Source organism: Sycon ciliatum, chromosome 1, assembly GCF_964019385.1.
Source record: "Sycon ciliatum chromosome 1, ocSycCili1.1, whole genome shotgun sequence".
Taxonomy (NCBI): Eukaryota; Metazoa; Porifera; class Calcarea; order Leucosolenida; family Sycettidae; genus Sycon; species Sycon ciliatum.
The window spans coordinates 8506533-8521178 of record NC_088643.1 but is presented as its reverse complement, the minus strand read 5'-3'; the positions used below and the strand labels follow the sequence as shown (position 1 = coordinate 8521178).

Here is a 14646-nt window from a genome sequence, read left to right as displayed (position 1 = left end):
GGATTGTCCAAACTAAGCCATTTTCCATGCATACTATTGCGGTTTTGCTGGCATTATGGAGCAATAGCAGCATAAAATTAGCAGTATGATCATGATTTTCTAGCATTTTCCATGCTGTCTACGTAGAACTACGAAATGTGCACAATACTGCCCAAACCAAGCCATTTTTCCATACTTACTACTGGTGAATTGCTGGCATTACAGAGAAACAGCAGCATTATAAGCAGCATTATGATACAGTTTTTCTGGCATTGCCATTAGCATTATCCCGCAAAATAGCTAGCATTATCCGCCCAGGCCTACGTGTTATTGTTAGTAGACATTTAGCGTAACTTGCATTTCCTTGGTCCTTTTTGTTTTGCATGAATGTGCATGCACTTGAGAGGAATCAAAAGTGTTTCTGCTGCAACTCTGACTTCCACGCGGTTTTAACCGATCATCAAACAGCAACTCCCTCCGAGTATGAATGTACATACATGGACAGTAGGTATCGGTTGTAGCGTGGGTGTTTGGAAAACGACTTTTATTTTCAAGTATGACATATCATGTGCATGTGCGCAGACTCGACTGCCGCAAAGGCAGGAAGATCATTTTTTAAATATTTTTTTTAAAAAATACACAACTCACCGGCATTACGTATACGGCAGGCACATGGGGTGAGATGGTGTTGGTGGGGCTTACCATGCTCAACGGACCAGAGGTCTCGGCCTCTTCAGTGTCTTCACATGGCAGGCGCACCAAATTAGGGAGGGAAGCATAAGCATGAGGGGAAAAAAGCACGGGAGAAAATGGAAGATTTAGAACGAAGGAGAGGATCTAATTTTTGGAACACAGCAGAAAATAGCAAATAATCAAACAGAACTGATAATAGGAGTGACAGGAGAGTGTCAAATGAAGGGTGCAATAGGGTAGCAGTGGAGATTGGCTACTCAGGATTGGCGACAATTAGGCTTGGGTGGGAGAAGCAGGGGCATAATCCCGGAGGAGGCTAGAGGCGGTCGGTTGCCCAATCCCAGTCAGACTGCCTCAGGTGGTCATAGACCTTCTTCTTGAAGGTCTGCATGGAGGCAATTCCAGGTGTCAATCATACAGTGGGGGAAGGACCGAAGGACATTGTTGCGAGACTGAGGTGGGACAGTCTTGATCAGCTGGAACGGATGGTGGCTCGCGCGTGCGATCGTACATGCAATGTAGTGCTACTGAGTACTGTGCATGCGGCTGGTCATAGTCACCGATAGGCTTACCATGTGGCTATGCAACATGAGTTACATGACCACAACAGTTGAACCTGCAGCACTACGACCCAACGCGAGTCAGATCAGAACTGCATTGGACGGATGTTATTACTACAGGCGATATACTTTGTACTAATCCGCCATGTAGGAACGATATATTCTACTGTACGATGAAATTGCTTGTAAGAATAAAATTAATGTCGAAGAGAATTGGTGAGCACACATGCTCATTCCCTGGGCACTGCAAATTCACAACTCATTTCATTTCACAGAATCATTTTCAACGTTTCGGCAAATTGCCATCATCAGGATACAATATGAAGTGGAAGTCTGCCAAGGAGCAGTTATATACACTAATTTGGTGTTCTTAGGTGTTGATAACATTTCTATGACTACATATGTTACCTCAGTGCTAGAAATATGACATGTCTAAAACTAGTGAAAGATCACAAGTTTTCACTGACTCATGCGCTGGGTGTTGGTAATAAGTTAGCACAGCGCAGATGTCACCAGATAACTTGAGAAATGTCTGAACAGGTTTCTCGCAAGCAATACACGAATGTGACCATGTCAGTGGTTTCCAGAAAATACTGTCACCTAGATAGCCAGTGTGGTGTGACTGTTTTAGAGTAAGGACCATCCAGCACTGGTGTTGATCTCTGGGCCTTCGTTTCTGATCTCCACTGCCTCTCGCAATTTGCGGCTTGCCCTGTCACTGGCTCTTGCAACCACAGACACTGCCGAGAAGATGCTGTCCCCGACACCTAGGTTGATCCCTGCATGGTTAGCTCGCATGTGGTCACCCCATGGCTTATCCACAGTGCGCCTACGAGCTTCACCGTTGTGTTCCTCCAGTCTTGTCTCCAGTGTCCGTCTCTCCGATGTATTTTTTCCCTGCACAACTAATTGCAGCGGGTATATCACATTCTTCTTCAAACATATTTTCACTCCACCCGACTTACAAGTCAGACACGGTCCCATTGGCCGCCTCTTCTCTTTGTCTTTCTGATGTTGGGCTCCTTAATGCAGCTGGGCGGACTTTGTGCTGAGTGACAGAGCTGACGTTTGAGGCTACTACTAAAAATACATACTATTACTAGCACTGAGCCAATAATAAAGTGAAAAGAACACATAAAATTGAACGAGTTGTGAAGCAACTGCCCACATGACTGTATTAATAATAATAATAATAATAATAATACTGACTGGTTTGAGGGAAAGAGACAAACGGGAAAAGTCTGAAGAAAAAATTGACTGTCACCACCAGGACTCGAACCAGGGACCCTCGCTTGTAGCCAGCGATGCTCTAACCCCTGAGCTATGGTGTAGTCGTCATCCCAGCAGAGGCCGTTCAACATTTTCTTCAGACTTCGTAATAATAATAATAATAATGCAGTCAGAACGTGAGATAGCAAGGCACAACAACTGACGAGCTACTGAGACATTCAACGACCTGACACCTGCATATTATCTTGTTATAGTCGGCGGCAGTCTGAGCTGCTGGAGTTGTTATCACTACTGCTGTCCGAGTACGACCAGCTGTCACTGCTATTGCTGCCACTATCGCTGCTGTTATTCTCTAAGGAGGACGAGAAGGATGTGCTGAAGCAATGATGCTTACGCACTCCAGCTCCTGGCTGGATGCTGCCTAGGGCAAAGAATAGAAAGAACAGTGGTAGAATGGAAGAGCTTCAGTAAAAGTCACCGGGGGGGGGGGGGGGGGGAGCAGTACTCAGTACAAATGTATGTTCTGAATGATACAAAACAAGCGCTAGGGCTGACAGGCCAAACAGTACTAAATGCCTAAAAAAAGTAGATCTAGATCACCTCGAAAAATGAAGGGAGGAAAAGACAATTACCACTCAATGCCCAAAAAAACCCTAAGCACCACTCACGGAGTTCTTTGCTGTTTGCTTCTCGTCACCGTCCTCGCTGCAATCCATCCGTTTCTCTCCTATGCACACCTTATCGAGTTCTTTGCCATTTGTTTCTCGTCGCCGTCCTCGCTGCAACTTGATCCCTCCGCTTCTCTCCTATGCAATGGCGCCGGTACACAAACATGTTGATAGAAGACTGCAGGCAATCTAGAGAGTAACACACAACCAAAATACCCAGACACAAAACACTAGCACGCAAACTTCTGCCATCCTGCAATCCAATGAGTTCACTCATCCCAATCAAAACCACAACTCAAACTCGCCGCCGCATCATAGGAAACGGCTGAAAAGAATAAAAAAAAGTCAAATAATATCTTGGTTCGGTCGTCCGCCGGATACCCGAACCAGGCCGTACCGTTCCGACAAACTGACAACCCAACTATGTCGACGGTCAACCTTCAACAGGGCCCGCAGATCCAGCGGTGAACAAGTTAACGTCTACTTAGAAGTAGAAATAGGATAACTTGGGAAAAAACGTTCAAACCCTGTTCGGACTGTTATTCAAAAAATGTGTATGAAATCAAAGGCATGATGCACTTAGCACTGCCGGCTCAAGTGATTCACATGTGACAAAGAAGAAGGAGTTCCTAGAAGTAGGTTCTCCTCCTGAAAGTGAGTGCATGCTTTTCAACTAAACCAATCAATCTCATCGTGCACGGAAACAGTGCAAATCGTGAAGTTCCCGTGCAAATATTTTACCACAGTGCATTATCTGAAAAAAGAAAATTTTCTACCACTGAAAGCTGTGCTAGTAAGTGATGCTTATGATTTTTTGGCAATGCCGAAAATCGACAATGCCAAAAAACCCTAAGCATCACTTACCGAGTTCTTTGCCGTTTGCTTCTCGTCGCCGTCCTCGCTGCAACTTGATCCCTCCGCTTGTCTCTCATGAAATGGCGCCGGTACACAAACATGTTGATAGAAGACTGCAGGCAATCTAGTGAGTAACACACAACCCAATACATAGACACAAAAAAACCCTAGCACGCAAACTTCTGCCATCCTGCAATCCAATGAGTTCACTCATCCCAATCAAAACCACAACTCAAACTCGCCTGAAAAGAATAAAAAAAAGTCAAATAATATCTTGGTTCGGTCGTCCGCCAGATACCCGAACCAGGCCGTACCGTTCCGACAAACTGACAACCCAACTATGTCGACGGTCAACCTTCAACAGGGCCCGCAGATCCAGCGGTGAACAAGTTAACGTCTACTTAGAAGTAGAAATAGGATAACTTGGGAAAAAACGTTCAAACCCTGTTCGGACTGTTATTCAAAAAATGTGTATGAAATCAAAGGCATGATGCACTTAGCACTGCCGGCTCAAGTGATTCACATGTGACAAAGAAGAAGGAGTTCCTAGAAGTAGGTTCTCCTCCTGAAAGTGAGTGCATGCTTTTCAACTAAACCAATCAATCTCATCGTGCACGGAAACAGTGCAAATCGTGAAGTTCCCGTGCAAATATTTTACCACAGTGCATTATCTGAAAAAAGAAAATTTTCTACCACTGAAAGCTGTGCTAGTAAGTGATGCTTATGATTTTTTGGCAATGCCGAAAATCGACAATGCCAAAAAACCCTAAGCATCACTTACCGAGTTCTTTGCCGTTTGCTTCTCGTCGCCGTCCTCGCTGCAACTTGATCCCTCCGCTTGTCTCTCATGAAATGGCGCCGGTACACAAACATGTTGATAGAAGACTGCAGGCAATCTAGTGAGTAACACACAACCCAATACATAGACACAAAAAAACCCTAGCACGCAAACTTCTGCCATCCTGCAATCCAATGAGTTCACTCATCCCAATCAAAACCACAACTCAAACTCGCCTGAAAAGAATAAAAAAAAGTCAAATAATATCTTGGTTCGGTCGTCCGCCAGATACCCGAACCAGGCCGTACCGTTCCGACAAACTGACAACCCAACTATGTCGACGGTCAACCTTCAACAGGGCCCGCAGATCCAGCGGTGAACAAGTTAACGTCTACTTAGAAGTAGAAATAGGATAACTTGGGAAAAAACGTTCAAACCCTGTTCGGACTGTTATTCAAAAAATGTGTATGAAATCAAAGGCATGATGCACTTAGCACTGCCGGCTCAAGTGATTCACATGTGACAAAGAAGAAGGAGTTCCTAGAAGTAGGTTCTCCTCCTGAAAGTGAGTGCATGCTTTTCAACTAAACCAATCAATCTCATCGTGCACGGAAACAGTGCAAATCGTGAAGTTCCCGTGCAAATATTTTACCACAGTGCATTATCTGAAAAAAGAAAATTTTCTACCACTGAAAGCTGTGCTAGTAAGTGATGCTTATGATTTTTTGGCAATGCCGAAAATCGACAATGCCAAAAAACCCTAAGCATCACTTACCGAGTTCTTTGCCGTTTGCTTCTCGTCGCCGTCCTCGCTGCAACTTGATCCCTCCGCTTGTCTCTCATGAAATGGCGCCGGTACACAAACATGTTGATAGAAGACTGCAGGCAATCTAGTGAGTAACACACAACCCAATACATAGACACAAAAAAACCCTAGCACGCAAACTTCTGCCATCCTGCAATCCAATGAGTTCACTCATCCCAATCAAAACCACAACTCAAACTCGCCTGAAAAGAATAAAAAAAAGTCAAATAATATCTTGGTTCGGTCGTCCGCCAGATACCCGAACCAGGCCGTACCGTTCCGACAAACTGACAACCCAACTATGTCGACGGTCAACCTTCAACAGGGCCCGCAGATCCAGCGGTGAACAAGTTAACGTCTACTTAGAAGTAGAAATAGGATAACTTGGGAAAAAACGTTCAAACCCTGTTCGGACTGTTATTCAAAAAATGTGTATGAAATCAAAGGCATGATGCACTTAGCACTGCCGGCTCAAGTGATTCACATGTGACAAAGAAGAAGGAGTTCCTAGAAGTAGGTTCTCCTCCTGAAAGTGAGTGCATGCTTTTCAACTAAACCAATCAATCTCATCGTGCACGGAAACAGTGCAAATCGTGAAGTTCCCGTGCAAATATTTTACCACAGTGCATTATCTGAAAAAAGAAAATTTTCTACCACTGAAAGCTGTGCTAGTAAGTGATGCTTATGATTTTTTGGCAATGCCGAAAATCGACAATGCCAAAAAACCCTAAGCATCACTTACCGAGTTCTTTGCCGTTTGCTTCTCGTCGCCGTCCTCGCTGCAACTTGATCCCTCCGCTTGTCTCTCATGAAATGGCGCCGGTACACAAACATGTTGATAGAAGACTGCAGGCAATCTAGTGAGTAACACACAACCCAATACATAGACACAAAAAAACCCTAGCACGCAAACTTCTGCCATCCTGCAATCCAATGAGTTCACTCATCCCAATCAAAACCACAACTCAAACTCGCCTGAAAAGAATAAAAAAAAGTCAAATAATATCTTGGTTCGGTCGTCCGCCAGATACCCGAACCAGGCCGTACCGTTCCGACAAACTGACAACCCAACTATGTCGACGGTCAACCTTCAACAGGGCCCGCAGATCCAGCGGTGAACAAGTTAACGTCTACTTAGAAGTAGAAATAGGATAACTTGGGAAAAAACGTTCAAACCCTGTTCGGACTGTTATTCAAAAAATGTGTATGAAATCAAAGGCATGATGCACTTAGCACTGCCGGCTCAAGTGATTCACATGTGACAAAGAAGGAGTTCCTAGAAGTAGGTTCTCCTCCTGAAAGTGAGTGCATGCTTTTCAACTAAACCAATCAATCTCATCGTGCACGGAAACAGTGCAAATCGTGAAGTTCCCGTGCAAATATTTTACCACAGTGCATTATCTGAAAAAAGAAAATTTTCTACCACTGAAAGCTGTGCTAGTAAGTGATGCTTATGATTTTTTGGCAATGCCGAAAATCGACAATGCCAAAAAACCCTAAGCATCACTTACCGAGTTCTTTGCCGTTTGCTTCTCGTCGCCGTCCTCGCTGCAACTTGATCCCTCCGCTTGTCTCTCATGAAATGGCGCCGGTACACAAACATGTTGATAGAAGACTGCAGGCAATCTAGTGAGTAACACACAACCCAATACATAGACACAAAAAAACCCTAGCACGCAAACTTCTGCCATCCTGCAATCCAATGAGTTCACTCATCCCAATCAAAACCACAACTCCAACTCGCCTGAAAAGAATAAAAAAAAGTCAAATAATATCTTGGTTCGGTCGTCCGCCAGATACCCGAACCAGGCCGTACCGTTCCGACAAACTGACAACCCAACTATGTCGACGGTCAACCTTCAACAGGGCCCGCAGATCCAGCGGTGAACAAGTTAACGTCTACTTAGAAGTAGAAATAGGATAACTTGGGAAAAAACGTTCAAACCCTGTTCGGACTGTTATTCAAAAAATGTGTATGAAATCAAAGGCATGATGCACTTAGCACTGCCGGCTCAAGTGATTCACATGTGACAAAGAAGAAGGAGTTCCTAGAAGTAGGTTCTCCTCCTGAAAGTGAGTGCATGCTTTTCAACTAAACCAATCAATCTCATCGTGCACGGAAACAGTGCAAATCGTGAAGTTCCCGTGCAAATATTTTACCACAGTGCATTATCTGAAAAAAGAAAATTTTCTACCACTGAAAGCTGTGCTAGTAAGTGATGCTTATGATTTTTTGGCAATGCCGAAAATCGACAATGCCAAAAAACCCTAAGCATCACTTACCGAGTTCTTTGCCGTTTGCTTCTCGTCGCCGTCCTCGCTGCAACTTGATCCCTCCGCTTGTCTCTCATGAAATGGCGCCGGTACACAAACATGTTGATAGAAGACTGCAGGCAATCTAGTGAGTAACACACAACCCAATACATAGACACAAAAAAACCCTAGCACGCAAACTTCTGCCATCCTGCAATCCAATGAGTTCACTCATCCCAATCAAAACCACAACTCCAACTCGCCGCCGCATCATAGGAAACGGCTGAAAAGAATAAAAAAAAGTCAAATAATATCTTGGTTCGGTCGTCCGCCAGATACCCGAACCAGGCCGTACCGTTCCGACAAACTGACAACCCAACTATGTCGACGGTCAACCTTCAACAGGGCCCGCAGATCCAGCGGTGAACAAGTTAACGTCTACTTAGAAGTAGAAATAGGATAACTTGGGAAAAAACGTTCAAACCCTGTTCGGACTGTTATTCAAAAAATGTGTATGAAATCAAAGGCATGATGCACTTAGCACTGCCGGCTCAAGTGATTCACATGTGACAAAGAAGAAGGAGTTCCTAGAAGTAGGTTCTCCTCCTGAAAGTGAGTGCATGCTTTTCAACTAAACCAATCAATCTCATCGTGCACGGAAACAGTGCAAATCGTGAAGTTCCCGTGCAAATATTTTACCACAGTGCATTATCTGAAAAAAGAAAATTTTCTACCACTGAAAGCTGTGCTAGTAAGTGATGCTTATGATTTTTTGGCAATGCCGAAAATCGACAATGCCAAAAAACCCTAAGCATCACTTACCGAGTTCTTTGCCGTTTGCTTCTCGTCGCCGTCCTCGCTGCAACTTGATCCCTCCGCTTGTCTCTCATGAAATGGCGCCGGTACACAAACATGTTGATAGAAGACTGCAGGCAATCTAGTGAGTAACACACAACCCAATACATAGACACAAAAAAACCCTAGCACGCAAACTTCTGCCATCCTGCAATCCAATGAGTTCACTCATCCCAATCAAAACCACAACTCCAACTCGCCTGAAAAGAATAAAAAAAGTCAAATAATATCTTGGTTCGGTCGTCCGCCAGATACCCGAACCAGGCCGTACCGTTCCGACAAACTGACAACCCAACTATGTCGACGGTCAACCTTCAACAGGGCCCGCAGATCCAGCGGTGAACAAGTTAACGTCTACTTAGAAGTAGAAATAGGATAACTTGGGAAAAAACGTTCAAACCCTGTTCGGACTGTTATTCAAAAAATGTGTATGAAATCAAAGGCATGATGCACTTAGCACTGCCGGCTCAAGTGATTCACATGTGACAAAGAAGAAGGAGTTCCTAGAAGTAGGTTCTCCTCCTGAAAGTGAGTGCATGCTTTTCAACTAAACCAATCAATCTCATCGTGCACGGAAACAGTGCAAATCGTGAAGTTCCCGTGCAAATATTTTACCACAGTGCATTATCTGAAAAAAGAAAATTTTCTACCACTGAAAGCTGTGCTAGTAAGTGATGCTTATGATTTTTTGGCAATGCCGAAAATCGACAATGCCAAAAAACCCTAAGCATCACTTACCGAGTTCTTTGCCGTTTGCTTCTCGTCGCCGTCCTCGCTGCAACTTGATCCCTCCGCTTGTCTCTCATGAAATGGCGCCGGTACACAAACATGTTGATAGAAGACTGCAGGCAATCTAGTGAGTAACACACAACCCAATACATAGACACAAAAAAACCCTAGCACGCAAACTTCTGCCATCCTGCAATCCAATGAGTTCACTCATCCCAATCAAAACCACAACTCCAACTCGCCGCCGCATCATAGGAAACGGCTGAAAAGAATAAAAAAAAGTCAAATAATATCTTGGTTCGGTCGTCCGCCAGATACCCGAACCAGGCCGTACCGTTCCGACAAACTGACAACCCAACTATGTCGACGGTCAACCTTCAACAGGGCCCGCAGATCCAGCGGTGAACAAGTTAACGTCTACTTAGAAGTAGAAATAGGATAACTTGGGAAAAAACGTTCAAACCCTGTTCGGACTGTTATTCAAAAAATGTGTATGAAATCAAAGGCATGATGCACTTAGCACTGCCGGCTCAAGTGATTCACATGTGACAAAGAAGAAGGAGTTCCTAGAAGTAGGTTCTCCTCCTGAAAGTGAGTGCATGCTTTTCAACTAAACCAATCAATCTCATCGTGCACGGAAACAGTGCAAATCGTGAAGTTCCCGTGCAAATATTTTACCACAGTGCATTATCTGAAAAAAGAAAATTTTCTACCACTGAAAGCTGTGCTAGTAAGTGATGCTTATGATTTTTTGGCAATGCCGAAAATCGACAATGCCAAAAAACCCTAAGCATCACTTACCGAGTTCTTTGCCGTTTGCTTCTCGTCGCCGTCCTCGCTGCAACTTGATCCCTCCGCTTGTCTCTCATGAAATGGCGCCGGTACACAAACATGTTGATAGAAGACTGCAGGCAATCTAGTGAGTAACACACAACCCAATACATAGACACAAAAAAACCCTAGCACGCAAACTTCTGCCATCCTGCAATCCAATGAGTTCACTCATCCCAATCAAAACCACAACTCCAACTCGCCGCCGCATCATAGGAAACGGCTGAAAAGAATAAAAAAAAGTCAAATAATATCTTGGTTCGGTCGTCCGCCAGATACCCGAACCAGGCCGTACCGTTCCGACAAACTGACAACCCAACTATGTCGACGGTCAACCTTCAACAGGGCCCGCAGATCCAGCGGTGAACAAGTTAACGTCTACTTAGAAGTAGAAATAGGATAACTTGGGAAAAAACGTTCAAACCCTGTTCGGACTGTTATTCAAAAAATGTGTATGAAATCAAAGGCATGATGCACTTAGCACTGCCGGCTCAAGTGATTCACATGTGACAAAGAAGAAGGAGTTCCTAGAAGTAGGTTCTCCTCCTGAAAGTGAGTGCATGCTTTTCAACTAAACCAATCAATCTCATCGTGCACGGAAACAGTGCAAATCGTGAAGTTCCCGTGCAAATATTTTACCACAGTGCATTATCTGAAAAAAGAAAATTTTCTACCACTGAAAGCTGTGCTAGTAAGTGATGCTTATGATTTTTTGGCAATGCCGAAAATCGACAATGCCAAAAAACCCTAAGCATCACTTACCGAGTTCTTTGCCGTTTGCTTCTCGTCGCCGTCCTCGCTGCAACTTGATCCCTCCGCTTGTCTCTCATGAAATGGCGCCGGTACACAAACATGTTGATAGAAGACTGCAGGCAATCTAGTGAGTAACACACAACCCAATACATAGACACAAAAAAACCCTAGCACGCAAACTTCTGCCATCCTGCAATCCAATGAGTTCACTCATCCCAATCAAAACCACAACTCCAACTCGCCGCCGCATCATAGGAAACGGCTGAAAAGAATAAAAAAAAGTCAAATAATATCTTGGTTCGGTCGTCCGCCAGATACCCGAACCAGGCCGTACCGTTCCGACAAACTGACAACCCAACTATGTCGACGGTCAACCTTCAACAGGGCCCGCAGATCCAGCGGTGAACAAGTTAACGTCTACTTAGAAGTAGAAATAGGATAACTTGGGAAAAAACGTTCAAACCCTGTTCGGACTGTTATTCAAAAAATGTGTATGAAATCAAAGGCATGATGCACTTAGCACTGCCGGCTCAAGTGATTCACATGTGACAAAGAAGAAGGAGTTCCTAGAAGTAGGTTCTCCTCCTGAAAGTGAGTGCATGCTTTTCAACTAAACCAATCAATCTCATCGTGCACGGAAACAGTGCAAATCGTGAAGTTCCCGTGCAAATATTTTACCACAGTGCATTATCTGAAAAAAGAAAATTTTCTACCACTGAAAGCTGTGCTAGTAAGTGATGCTTATGATTTTTTGGCAATGCCGAAAATCGACAATGCCAAAAAACCCTAAGCATCACTTACCGAGTTCTTTGCCGTTTGCTTCTCGTCGCCGTCCTCGCTGCAACTTGATCCCTCCGCTTGTCTCTCATGAAATGGCGCCGGTACACAAACATGTTGATAGAAGACTGCAGGCAATCTAGTGAGTAACACACAACCCAATACATAGACACAAAAAAACCCTAGCACGCAAACTTCTGCCATCCTGCAATCCAATGAGTTCACTCATCCCAATCAAAACCACAACTCCAACTCGCCGCCGCATCATAGGAAACGGCTGAAAAGAATAAAAAAAAGTCAAATAATATCTTGGTTCGGTCGTCCGCCAGATACCCGAACCAGGCCGTACCGTTCCGACAAACTGACAACCCAACTATGTCGACGGTCAACCTTCAACAGGGCCCGCAGATCCAGCGGTGAACAAGTTAACGTCTACTTAGAAGTAGAAATAGGATAACTTGGGAAAAAACGTTCAAACCCTGTTCGGACTGTTATTCAAAAAATGTGTATGAAATCAAAGGCATGATGCACTTAGCACTGCCGGCTCAAGTGATTCACATGTGACAAAGAAGAAGGAGTTCCTAGAAGTAGGTTCTCCTCCTGAAAGTGAGTGCATGCTTTTCAACTAAACCAATCAATCTCATCGTGCACGGAAACAGTGCAAATCGTGAAGTTCCCGTGCAAATATTTTACCACAGTGCATTATCTGAAAAAAGAAAATTTTCTACCACTGAAAGCTGTGCTAGTAAGTGATGCTTATGATTTTTTGGCAATGCCGAAAATCGACAATGCCAAAAAACCCTAAGCATCACTTACCGAGTTCTTTGCCGTTTGCTTCTCGTCGCCGTCCTCGCTGCAACTTGATCCCTCCGCTTGTCTCTCATGAAATGGCGCCGGTACACAAACATGTTGATAGAAGACTGCAGGCAATCTAGTGAGTAACACACAACCCAATACATAGACACAAAAAAACCCTAGCACGCAAACTTCTGCCATCCTGCAATCCAATGAGTTCACTCATCCCAATCAAAACCACAACTCAAACTCGCCTGAAAAGAATAAAAAAAAGTCAAATAATATCTTGGTTCGGTCGTCCGCCAGATACCCGAACCAGGCCGTACCGTTCCGACAAACTGACAACCCAACTATGTCGACGGTCAACCTTCAACAGGGCCCGCAGATCCAGCGGTGAACAAGTTAACGTCTACTTAGAAGTAGAAATAGGATAACTTGGGAAAAAACGTTCAAACCCTGTTCGGACTGTTATTCAAAAAATGTGTATGAAATCAAAGGCATGATGCACTTAGCACTGCCGGCTCAAGTGATTCACATGTGACAAAGAAGAAGGAGTTCCTAGAAGTAGGTTCTCCTCCTGAAAGTGAGTGCATGCTTTTCAACTAAACCAATCAATCTCATCGTGCACGGAAACAGTGCAAATCGTGAAGTTCCCGTGCAAATATTTTACCACAGTGCATTATCTGAAAAAAGAAAATTTTCTACCACTGAAAGCTGTGCTAGTAAGTGATGCTTATGATTTTTTGGCAATGCCGAAAATCGACAATGCCAAAAAACCCTAAGCATCACTTACCGAGTTCTTTGCCGTTTGCTTCTCGTCGCCGTCCTCGCTGCAACTTGATCCCTCCGCTTGTCTCTCATGAAATGGCGCCGGTACACAAACATGTTGATAGAAGACTGCAGGCAATCTAGTGAGTAACACACAACCCAATACACACACACACAACCAAATACACAGATACAAAACACTAGAATCCAAACTTCTGCGAAAAAGACTGGGTGTATAATCCCAAGTTTCAGCATGGCAGCATGGAAGTAAGCACAACATATCTGCAGCCAAGAAAAAAAGGGAAGAAGATTGGCAGACATGAAGGGTGGGGACAATGGTGAAACTCAAAAACTGGCTGAAGAAGTCAGGCAAAAAGAGGAAACATCAAATGCCATATTCGCAAGAGCAAATGTTTTGTTTCGCGAGAAATCATTTCTCGCCTCACTCGCTCCGCTCGGCGGGCGAGAAATACTAGCTTTTTCTCGCCTTCCTCGCAGCAATCCGAAGGCGAAGAACAATGACTTCACGTGTAGTTATTGTTGTGGTCCACCGTTGAATGATCGTTCTCCGCCAAATCCGTAAACAGCAGCCAGCTAAGCTGGCTGGCTTCACGCTCAGTTTGGAAACAGTTTGCTCGCACATCAAGCGAAAAACTGAAAACAAAAAAAGGAGTTTGAGTGCCACCTTTCACCTCCGCCGAAGTAAGCCTTCAACGCTTCCGTTGCTGTTCTTGCAAAGGCCTCGCAAACGTTGAAACGACATGCTGCTCTAGCAGTAGGCGAGTTGTAGCACGAGCAGCTGAACGGTGATCGTGTCCATCGGTTCTCGAAAGAACAGAACGAAACGCAAGGAAAACAAACAATGCTAGACTGAATTTTTTTATGATAACGGTGAAACTAACAGACAACGCTAGCGCGTTACGCTGCGATGTCACCAAAGCCAAAGCCGCAAAGGCAAAGTGTTTCACACAAGCAGCTAAAGATACACTTACCAGTGATCTGGCTCCTTACCTGACCGCTTCTAAAAATAAACCAGTTGAGTTCACGCTGGCCACTCCGCCATGTTGAACACTTTTAAAAAGTTAGTTTTTTATTTTTCAATCAGCAAACTACTACCGTATTACTACTACATAGTAGAGAAAAGGGAAACCAAGGGCAAGGAGGAGCCCAGGTAGAAAAGACTTATTACGCCAGTAGTGGTGAAGAACCATCCGAGTAGTAGTAGTCGTCGCCTCTTCTCTCTACCCGTGACTATGAACTGGTAAGCACAGTGAGGGCCTGTTAAGGTGGCAGTCTGGGTTCGCGGCCCGACCGCAT

General features: G+C 44.4%; 1 protein-coding gene across 3 annotated transcripts; it reads right to left on the bottom strand.

The window, feature by feature from the left end:
- Nucleotides 1-2614: 2614 nt before the first annotated feature.
- Nucleotides 2615-14043, bottom strand: LOC135811966 (uncharacterized). 3 transcript variants are annotated; one of them, XR_010552733.1, is made up of 15 exons: nucleotides 13355-14043; nucleotides 12583-12697; nucleotides 11791-11905; nucleotides 10999-11113; nucleotides 10207-10321; nucleotides 9415-9529; nucleotides 8644-8758; nucleotides 7852-7966; nucleotides 7080-7194; nucleotides 6311-6425; nucleotides 5539-5653; nucleotides 4767-4881; nucleotides 3995-4109; nucleotides 3131-3319; nucleotides 2615-2879 (listed from the first exon to the last, which is right to left on the bottom strand). XR_010552733.1 is itself a non-coding variant. In XM_065325252.1 (15 exons), exons 12-14 carry the CDS (start codon nucleotides 4856-4858, stop codon nucleotides 3269-3271), a joined length of 258 nt encoding a protein of 85 aa, XP_065181324.1. In that variant the 5' UTR covers nucleotides 4859-4881; nucleotides 5539-5653; nucleotides 6311-6425; nucleotides 7080-7194; nucleotides 7852-7966; nucleotides 8644-8758; nucleotides 9415-9529; nucleotides 10207-10321; nucleotides 10999-11113; nucleotides 11791-11905; nucleotides 12583-12697; nucleotides 13355-14043; the 3' UTR covers nucleotides 2615-2883; nucleotides 3131-3268. The 3 variants fall into 3 exon arrangements, 2 of the variants coding, with proteins under 2 accessions (XP_065181324.1, XP_065181315.1); XM_065325252.1 differs by having other exon boundaries at nucleotides 2615-2883; XM_065325243.1 differs by lacking the exons at nucleotides 5539-5653; nucleotides 6311-6425; nucleotides 7080-7194; ... (6 more) ...; nucleotides 12583-12697; nucleotides 13355-14043 and having other exon boundaries at nucleotides 2615-2883; nucleotides 4767-5525.
- Between the last annotated feature and the right edge of the window lie 603 nt (nucleotides 14044-14646).